The sequence below is a fragment of the Spermophilus citellus genome, assembly GCF_964194105.1.
Source record: "Spermophilus citellus genome assembly, chromosome: 3".
NCBI classification, from domain to species: Eukaryota; Metazoa; Chordata; class Mammalia; order Rodentia; family Sciuridae; genus Spermophilus; species Spermophilus citellus.
The window spans coordinates 5638355-5649053 of record NC_138184.1 but is presented as its reverse complement, the minus strand read 5'-3'; the positions used below and the strand labels follow the sequence as shown (position 1 = coordinate 5649053).

The 10699-nt window shown below is 48.0% G+C and overlaps 1 protein-coding gene across 1 annotated transcript; it reads right to left on the bottom strand.

The window, feature by feature from the left end:
• Nucleotides 1-6414: 6414 nt before the first annotated feature.
• LOC308645574 (methyl-CpG-binding domain protein 3-like 2B) lies at nt 6415-6990 on the bottom strand (the record flags this gene model as incomplete). The annotated part of the gene is made up of 2 exons (XM_081287779.1): nt 6415-6559; nt 6836-6990. The coding sequence occupies 2 exons, from the start codon at nt 6988-6990 to the stop codon at nt 6415-6417; spliced, it is 300 nt and encodes a 99-aa protein (XP_081143905.1).
• Nucleotides 6991-10699: the final 3709 nt, after the last annotated feature.

Below are 10699 nucleotides of genomic sequence, written 5' to 3'. Positions count from 1 at the left end.
ATCCAAATTTAAAAAGTTTAGAGTAAAAAGGGTTATTTTAAGTTTATCTTTGGGGGATATATACCCCTTTCCAATTCCCTCTTTTTGCTTTAATAGGTACGTTTTAATAGTTTGATGAGCTCTTTCAACTATGCCTTGTCCCTGTGGATTGTATGGGATTTATGTTATATGAGTAATACCAAATGATAAGCAAAATTGTTTAAAAGAGGCAGAAGTATAACCAGGACCGTTATCAGTTTTTAACTGTTTAGGAACACCCACAGTGGCAAAATTTTGTAAGCAATGAGCTATAACATCTTTAGTTTTTTCTCCGGCATGAAGGGAGCCCATCAAAAATCCAGAAGAAGTATCAACTGTAACATGTAAATATTTTAATTTTCCAAATTCTGGCCACCAAATGCCAATGTCTTGGCTTGGCACATAATCACGAGCCACCACACCGCTTTGTAGATTCAAACAGCCATCTTTATTCCTGAACTCACACCGGCCTCCACACACGCTCTGGGGCAATCCCGTTCTCCTCCGCCCCATTCACCTACTCCACGAGGCTTTTTTTTCAATATCCTTTCTGAATCTCCAGAGAACTCAACAGGAGCTCAGGCAGCAGGAACACCCTAATCCCAGCAGCAATAATCCTCAACCTCCAACTTCCCTAAAACCCCTATTGTCTTAACCCAGGAATGCCTTAAACTCAAGGAGCGGGATACTTCCTCAAACCTGATCAGCTCTAAACCCGGATCTGCCTTCCTTGAGCAAGGTCACCTTACATGCAATGTCAACAGCGAAATCCATTTAACATGGGGTACGCTAGCAAGGAAATTTCGATGCGTCATTTCTACTTGGCAATGGCCCTCAGCACCGTTCTGTCTAAAGGAACTGCCGTCAGTGAACCAGATAAGGTCAGGCTTGGTGAGTGGTCCCTCAGAAATGGAAGGATGACAGGGGAGGAAATCATCTAAGGTTTCCAAGCAATTATGAGTTGGCATGTCAGACGTGGGAGTCGTTGGGAGCAGTGAGGCAGGGTTCAGTGCAGAGCAGGGGAGGAACGTAATATTAGGGTTTTCCAGAAAGGAAGTGAGGAGTGACAGAACTCTGGATGGAGGAAGGGTTTGAAGGCCCTTATAAGCTAAAAGATCCTTCAAGTGATGTGGGGAGTGGATAGTTAAAGGGGCCCCAAAAGTCAGCTTAGAGGCTTCTTTGTGTAAAATTTGTCCAGCAGCCAGAGCTCTTAAGCAAGGGGCCCACCCACGGATGGTAGGGTCTAGTTTCTTGGACAAATATGCCACAGGTGCAAATGTAGGCCCATAGTTTTGACCTAAGACCCCAAGTGCTTGCCCCCTTTTTTCATGGACATATAGATGAAATGGTCTTGAAAGATCAGGAAGGTGAAGGGCAGGTGCCTTTAAGAGGAGTTGCTGAAGCCTGCGGAAGTGGTAGTTGGGGGAGGAGGCAAGAGATTCACTAGGGGGTCCCTTTGCTAGGTCATACAGGGGTTTGGCTAGAAGAGAATAATTTGGGATCCAGGCCCTAAAATAACCTGCTAGTCCTAGGAATGATAGTATTTCGGCTTTCGTATGGGGCACTGGAAGATTAGAGAGGAGTTGCCTCCTATCCAGTGTTATTTCCTTTTTCCCGGGTATAAGGCAAAAACCAAGATAGGTGACAGAAGACTGGGAAACCTGGGCCTTGTGGGGAGACACCCTATATCCCTTGTCTGCTAGGAAATTAAGAAGCTGGGCGGTGTGGGATTGAGAGTGTTCCCAAGAGGGACTACATAGAAGGTCATCGACATATTGAAGGAGAGTAGAGTCAGGACAGGTGGGGTGAAAGGATGTGAGGTCCTGGGCAAGAAATTGGCCAAAGAGATGGGGGCTATCCCTGAATCCCTGTGGGAGGACAGTCCAGGTAAGCAGACGAGAATGGCGGGTGTGAGGGTCAGTCCACGTAAAAGCAAAGATATCCTGAGATTCTGAGGACAAGGGAATAGAAAAGAATGCATCTTTCAAATCTAGGACCAAGAAGTGGGTAGTAGTGGCAGGGATCTGAGAGAGGAGGGTGTAAGGGTTGGGCACTAGCGGGTGGATGGGGACCACAGAGGAGTTGACAAGGCGAAGGTCTTGAACCAGCCTGTAGGACCCGTTAGGTTTTTTAACTGCCAGAATGGGGGTGTTGAAAGGAGAGTGTGTAGGCCTAAGATATCCCTTTCGTAATAAAACTTGGATGATGGGTTCTAATCCGAGGAGGGCTGTGGTTGTGAGTGGATATTGTGGTTGACTAATATATCTTGAAGGGTCCCGTAAGACAATATGAATAGGACTGCATTTAGCCATAGAAGGTGTAGTTGTGTCCCAAACCTCAGGGTTAACTGGTTTAGATAGTTGTGGAAGAGTGTGTGAAGGAGGTGTATCTGCCCCTAGGAACATCATGAGGAAATGAGAGGTAGGAGAGATGTGGGGTGATATGTGAATGGTGACTTTCAATAGTGAGAGTATGTCCCTTCCCAGAAGGGGAGTGGGGCAATGGCTCATAACCAGAAAGGAGTGTGTGAAGGACAAAAGGGATCCCTGCATATAACATGATAGGGGGGGGGGGGGTTTCGAGGGAAAATCTGTTTACCTCCTACCCTGACAATAGGAGTTTTTGAGGGTGTGGTAGGACCCCAATACTCCCTCAAGACTGAAAAAGCAGCACCAGTATCTAAGAGGAAGGTAATGAAGCGTCCGTCCACCAGGAAGGTGACCCTAGGCTCTTGCTTCTTGATGGTAATAGTCGGGAGGGAAGGCCCAAGGCTCCGTCAATCCTCCTCTGCCAAGTCCAGGAGAGGCTGGGGTTGCCGGGCAGCTGACCAACCTCCCTTCCGGGTTGTTGGGCAGTCCACTCCCCAGTGTCCCCTTTGGTGGCATTTTGGGCAGGGGGTGGAGGGTGTCCTCGGCAAAGGAGAATCCTTGGCCCAATGTCCCTCATTACCACATTTGAAGCAAGCTCCAGGGGGTGTCTTATTAGGACGGCGTGGTGATGACCTTCTCTGAATGACCTGGGCCAACATTTGGAACTTGGCATTTTCAGCCCTCTGCCTACGGCGTTCGCTTTCATCCTCTCTACCATGAAAAACCTTGAAAGCGACAGTGAGGATTTCCGTCTGAGGAGTAGCAGGGCCCTGTTCAAGCTTTTTAAGCTTGGCTTTAATGTCAGGGTAGCTTTGGGCCAGAAAATATGTCATTAAGACATGACGGCCATCAGGGGTTTCTGGGTCGAGGTTTGTGTACTGTTGAAGGGCCTTGGTTAGTCTATCCAAGAATTCTGAAGGTGTTTCTTCCTTTCTTTGAATGACCTCCTGCACCTTTTGAAAGTTAACAGCCTTGCGGGTGGCCTTTTTCAGGCCCGCCAAGAGGCAGGATGTAAAAAGGTCACGAGACTGCAAGCCTTCAGGGGTGTTGTAATCCCATAGGGGATCCTGCTCTGGGACAGCATGAGGGCCCGTGGGGTGGTTGGGATTGGTCCTATGATTTTCATCAGCATGGGCTTGGGCTAGCTCCCAGACCCGTCGCCTTTCCTCGGGGAGAAGTGTATTGGCCAAGAGCATGTAGATGTCATGATGAGTGAGGCTATATGCTTGCAGGACCAATTGAAACTCCCGAATGTAAGTGGTGGGGTCAGTGGTGAATAAGCCTAGCTTCCTCTCTAGCTGAGTAATGTCCGACATGGAGAAGGGCACGTGGACTCTGATAACACCCTCGGGACCAGCTACCTCACGAAGGGGTGCGATTGTCTTGGGGGTGGGAAGGAGTCCCTTAGACCTGGTAACAGGAGGACTGAAAGAGGCAGGTGGCGGACAGGAAGGAGAGGGAGGGGAAGGGTGTGTCTCTGCAGAGGAGGAGGTGGGGCAGGCAGAAGAGGGCGGAGGGGAGGGGGATGAAATGGAAGGCTGAGGATCCGTGGAACCAGGCGGAGGAAGAGGAGGGTATAGCGGGAGAGAAGGAGCAGATGGGGGTGGGGGATAAGGTGGGGGTTCATCTGCTGGGTCGAATGAGGAAGAATCTGCGAAGTCAGGAGTAGAAGTAGGGGAAGGGAGGGGTTTGCAAGCAAGGAGGACTTGAGGAGAGCAGGAGGAGCAGAGAGCAGGGTGCTGTGCGAGAAGGCTAAAACCTTCAACGCAGGGAATCTCCCTCCACTTTTTCAGACACTGGCAATAGTTAAAAAGGTCTCGAAGGAGGTTTGGATCTAAGGAGCCTTCTGGAGGCCAGTGATTGCCATTATCCAGTGGATATGTAGGCCAATCTTGGGTACAGAATTTGATTAAAAGTTTGGGCTTGATGTCTGGTGTGAGGGAGAGTGTGGCCAGATTTTTTATTAAACATTTGAGAGGTGAGGCTTCAGGTATAGACGAAGAGGTGCCCATAGTCACAGGGAGAGATAGAAGAGAGAAAGAGAGAAAGAGAGAATAAGCGTAAGTGAGAGAGACAAAGGGAAAACCCGGGCTGGAACGGCTTCCAGGAAGCCCAGGGCGAACGGGGATCAGGTGGGCGTCCCCAAAATGACCAGCCGTCACCAGGAACTACAGAGGGCACTACCCGGTCGTCACCAGTGAAGTGCGATCTGTGAGACCCAATGGAGTCGGAGCCACGGGCAACCTGACGTCAGGAAAGTTTTCGACCGCAGCGGAAAAAGTCAGTAATGAAAACAGAACTCCGGCTCCGGCGGAACACAGTTCCAGGCCGGGAGTTCAGTTTTCCCCGAGTAGAAAGGCAGCTTTAGCCAGACACAGGAGCCCCGCAGGAAACAGCAACTCTAGCCGGCAGCAGCGGCAGCAGCGGAGGAAAAAAACCATAGAACCTCTCGTGTAAACTCAGAAGCCTCACGCCCCAAAGGGAAACGGATAACCAGAGGGTCCACTGCAACCAGTAAAGGTCTTAGTGGTGTGAATTACCTCCCCCCAACGGACGTCTGGGGTGTGCCGGACGATCACGGTCACAGCTCCAGCTCTAGCCCGAAGGGAGTTGGCGAGCCGGGGTGAAGGGAAGCTTACCTACGGTCGGATCAATGGTGAGTGCAGAAAAGCCGGCGTCTGAAAACAGCGGACCTGGGCGGAGAGTCTTCGGCAGGGCAGGGGACGGGGCTCTTGTTGGAAAGAGCTCACCCGTATCCTCACGCGGGGCACCAGAATGAAAGAATTCCCCACGCAAAGACACTTCGCCGGGAGAATTCCAATTTTATTGCAAAAAGCTGTGTGCTTATATAGAACTAAAGGGGAGATGGTAGGGCTTAGATAAATGGCAGGCCACCCATTTATTGGCAAGTTCTTCCAGATACCAGCTCCCGCACCCAGGAATTAGTTCTCATTGGGGCTGAGGTTCCCCGCCAGCGAGATTTGAAATTGGCGCCGGCGGGAGAGTTCACAAGGGCGGGAACTTTTCGCGCCCCTTCAGAGAAGAAGGTAGGAAGAAGTCCTTAGGCGCCATGTTGGGGTTTTTTCTCTGGGGTACGGCTGCCGTTTATACTTTTCCCAACAGGGATGAATAAAATGGTCCTGCTGCCAAAGTTGTCTCGGGAAAATTCCCCTGATAGCATTTAAAAATCTCAGGCCAGGCGTGGTGGCACATGCCTGTAATCCCAGCAGTTTGTGAGGCTGAGGCAGGAGGATAGAGATTTCAAAGCCAGCCTCACTAAATATAAAAAATATAAATATAAAAAGGGCTCTAAAATATAAATATAACAAAAGACCCCAGAGTCGCTGGGGTCTCTGTAGCCTCTGCTCTCTATGACTGCACCTGACCACATTGCTAGGGTGGCTAGATATTCGAGTCACCGGGCTCTGAGCTGGTCAATCTCATTGGAATTTATATTTTATATAAATATAATAAAGGGCTGGGGATGTGGCTTAGTGGTTAGGCACCCCTGGGTTCAATCCCCAGTACAATAAATAAGGTCAAATCAATAAAAAATTCAATGAGGTAATTTTCAGGAGATATATATATATATATGATCTTAGGAATCATAGGTTACATAATTTTTATATGAAGATGTCCTAGAACTAAATTAGCACGTTTCAAAAAAGTAAAATTGACAAAATTTATGTTAAAATTAGATACAGTCTCAACCTTAATGTCTTCATGGAGTTGAATGATGATCCCATTAAAGGAATCTGGAATAGGGTGTGAGCTCTTCCTTGAATGTAAAACACTAAGTGATCCCTCATGCTAGTTTACCCCTGCAGTTTTTAATATGAAGTGGATGAAAGTTATTATAAACTGAAATTGAACAATTGTAAGTCAACATCTCCTTTCTCATATGAAAGCTAGTGTCACAAAACCATCTACTCCACGCTCATCTCAAAACGAATTTAATTACACAGAAGTGGCTTTAAAAGACAAGACACCCTGCAGTTCTTTCCCCTCGGCAGTGCCCTCTTGGCTTCTAGGGGTCAGACCCGCCCTCTGGGCTCCTGGTTTCCTCGGCCTCCCTGGCCAGCCTATCTGCCATTAGGGCCTCAGCCAGCTTCTTCCTCAGTTTCTTCACTTTCCACATCTGTCTCCGGATGTCTGCACTAGCTACCGGTTGACTGTGGAAAGATGGTGAGTGACGAAGACCCCCTCCTGGAATCATTCCTCTCCTACATGGAGGCTGGCCAGCAGGTTCCAGGAAAGGGTGTGGGCCCCCAGCACCAGCTGGGCCCTCAGATTCACCGGGATTTCCCATTTCGATTATTTTTAATGCATGCATAAAATCAAATGAACTTAAAAGTTCTCCTCCGCTGCCCTTGGCCTGGAGCCCCTGCAACCTCCTGAATTCACAGAGTTGCCGGGGTTTCTGTAGCCCCTGCTCTCTCTGACTGCACTTGACCACGTTGCTAGGGTGGGAAGATATTCGAGTCACCGGGCTCTGGAAGATGCAGCTGGTCAATCTCATCGGAAGAGCAGAACCTACACCAGCTCTCCGCTTGGCCTTGGTTTCGTGGACTTCCAGGTCCCTCTGTACAGTCGGGGGCATCATATTTCGTTTGAGTTTTCCCTTTAAAAACAAAATGTGAAATTTGAGCAAAATGCAGGATAAAGACCTACCATAAGCTGTGACAGTCAAGCCAAAGTGACTCCATTTTGCTTAGCAACTCCATTTTGTAAAATAGAAAGGTCATGAATGGGGCAAGTTGTTCTTTTCCTTTTGCTATAGAAAACCTTAAGAACACGGAGCTATCTAACAGGGCTCCGTTTCTGTAACTAGGGTAACGGGGCTGTGATTCTGTAACTGGGGTGACTGGGCTGTTACTGGTTAGGCTTCCCGCCACTTGACTGCACTCTCCCGCTTCTGTGACCTGGCTTGCTTGCATTGGCTGGACCCCCAAGCATCCCTTTTGTGGTTTTCAGGCTTAAAAGGAGCGCCTTGCAATTGTTCGGGGCTGATCAAGGAACAGAGTTTATGCTCCCCATCAGTTGCCCCCGGTATGCTTCAATAAAGGCTTGATTTAATTATGTGAGTGGTCTGGAAGTCAACTTACGAAACCCCGGATATTGCTTTAAGTAGAACAAGCGATAGAGCATGTTCTCTGTTCTTTTGGATCTTCCAACCGCTTTCCCCAACCACCACCGCCACCAGAGATACATCGTGATCTTCTGAAAAGTTTGTTAATACTCAGGTTTCAAGTAGGTCTGGGGTGGGCAGGGGTGGGGAGTCCCAGAAATTGCATCTTTATGAGCTGCTGCTGGTACAGACTGAGGACCAGATCCTGGAACATGGTCCAGCTGATGAGGGTCAAAGACAGCAAGCTCAAGGTCACTACCCATGCCAATTACCGACTATTGCCCTCCATTGTCAAAGGATGTCACTCTTCTATTCCCTGTCACTCATCAGAGGCTAGTTCCCCTGACCTTATTGATAGAGAGGTATCACAAGTTTCTTTGTATGCCAAGACCTCAGATTTTCCAGTATCATTTTGTTTTAGGCCACACCATCACCACCTAACCCCATCATCACGCATTTCTGATTTTACACAAAGACCTCCACAAACAAACATCTTGATCCCATAAGAATTTTTTACTTCTCCCCTGGCTCTCCTCCTCCTCCTCCCTACTCACCTCCTTTCTCACCTACCAAGACACTTCATGCTCCTCAGAAGTTAATCCCAACTCATCTGCTCTCCTTCCACGTGCTCCCACTGGGCACTCCCCAGGACTCTGCTAGGAAACTCCCACCAGCATCAGCTCGGATCTGACTTGATGCTGAGGCCCAGTGCTCTGACCACTGAGGATCCCCTGAGTGACAAAAGCAAAGACTCCAGGCCCCCAGGTGAGCTGAGCACCTCCACAAACAACCCCCTCCTTGTCGCATGGAGGCTGGCCAGCAGGTTCCAGGAAAGGGTGTGGACCCCCAGCACCAGCTGGGCCCTCAGATTCACCCTAGCTGTTGGGATTACCGGCCTGCGCCACCGCGCGCTATCCCAAGACTCTTGATTGCATGGAGAGGCCACGTGGAGTGGTGTCCGTGGTACCCGCACAAGGATAAAATCGAGTAACAGGGCTCTCCTTAGCCCAAAGCCCCAGGGGTAAGCCATGCACGCCTGCATCTTGAATTTTACTCTGCAAAATTCCAGCTGAGCACCTCCCAAATACCTTCCATAGGGTCTCATCTTGTTTTCAGAACAACTGCCCGTGAACTTGAGGGGGTTCAGACGGAAGGAAGCAGAGGCACGCTCTTGCGCTCGCTGGGGATTCTGTACTCACCACAAAAGTCTGGCTGGGAAACCAGTTTGCCGCAGGCTCCCCCATGGCCGCAGAGTCGACCCTGTGGGCTCCGCTCCCGCTCCCGAGACGCACGGGCCTGGCTCGCTGGGAAGTGAAGCGACTTCCTCATGAAGGTCCCCTTTCATAGAGGAAGAGTAGATAAGTCAATCAGTGGTAACCAATCCGCGGGCAAGAGGATCAGTGGTGACCCAGCCATTGGGCAATCCACAGATGACATCCTTTCTGGTTCTGTAGGATTTGAAGTCTTCTTAAAATCTTATCAGAAAAAAAGTGCAGTTACTGACACTATCAGATAATGGTGGTCGATGAAAAACTTTAATATATTCATGTAGGGAGAGAATAATGTGAAGTTAATGTCAGAATTTTATTTTATTGGAATTGTAACAGTTTTAATTGAAAAACATTTTATTGTGAGGTACTGTGTGATGTTTTTATTTACATATACATTAAGATTCATTTACATATACATTAAGATTCACTTGAGCTAATTAACATATCACCTCATCAATTTATCATTAATATCAGCATTTTAAATTTGCTTTCATTTTCTCCCACTATTTAAACATTTTTATAAACATTTTTATAAACATTTATATAAAAATTTTGGCCAGGCCCAATGATGTATGCCCATAATCCCAGCAGCTCAGGAGGCTGAGGCAGGAGGATCATGAGTTCAAAGCCAGCCTCAGCAATGGGAGGCACTTAGCAACTCAGTGAGACCCTGTCTCTAAATAAAATACTGTGATAGTAAAAGCAAATGTGACTCCATTTTGTTTTATGACTTCATCCGTAAAACAACCATGCCAAGTAGAAGGGTCAAGACTGGGGAAAGATGTTCTTTTCCTTTTGCTATAGAAACCTTTAAGAACACAGAACTACCTGTGGGGCACTGTTTCTGTAACTAGGGTAACAGGGCTCTGTTTCTGTAACTGGGGTGACTGGGTTAAGCTTCCTGAAAGGAAAGTGACCACAACACTCAGAGCAACCAAGAGATCGTTATTGTAGCAGTGAAAAGAGGAGAGGGGAGGGGAGGGGAGGGGAGGAGGAAGAAAAGAGAGAGAGAGAGAGAGAGAGAGAGAGAGAGAGAGCAAGAAAGAGAGAGAGAGAGCACAAAAGAGAGGGGGCCCCTGCAGGAGGGAGTTTTTATAGTCCAAATCTAATGGGGTCTCTGGGTCTGCAAGCTGCCTTGTTGGCACACAAGGGGGTTAAGTGTTCGGCCTTGAGTGGCGGGTTGAGTATTCAGCCTTGAGCGGGGGCTTGGGCATTTGGGCTTGAAGCAAACAGGAGATAAAGAACCAGACAGAGGGTTTGAGTGGCCAGGTCATCCTGCAGCTAACTTTGTTTGGCATGCCCTGCAGACAACTTATTCAGCCTGTCCTGCACCTAACACTTCCCACTGCTTGACTGCGCTCTCCCACTTCTGTAACCTGGCTGGCTTGCATTGGCTAGACCCCCAAACATCCCTTTTGCGGTTTTCAGGCTTATAAAGAGCGCCTTTGCAATTGTTCAGGGCTGAACAGGGGAACAGCTTTATGTTCTGGTCAGTCCACCGCCATCAGTGTGCTTCAATAAAGGCTTGATTCGATTATACATGAGTGGTGTGAGTGGTCTGGAAGTCAGTTTATGAGACCCCGGGACAAAGCTTTAACTATAACGATACAAAATAGGACTAGGGATGAGGCTCAGTGGTCGAGTGCCCCTGAGCTCAATCCCCAGTGCCAAAAAAAATGTCTATGTACATAAATTTCCACACAACACTGGTTAATAAGAAAAATGCTACTTAAATATTTATCCATAAAATATCCAAAATAGTCATTAACAGATCTATAGAATATATTTACAGTTGTCAAAATTGCTATTTCTTGCACATTTCATGTAATTGATGGTAAATTGGAGACTATTCCAGACAGACTCTTTCTCCATCCTTTGGTTTAACTAATTAATTAGTTAAACTAATTAATATT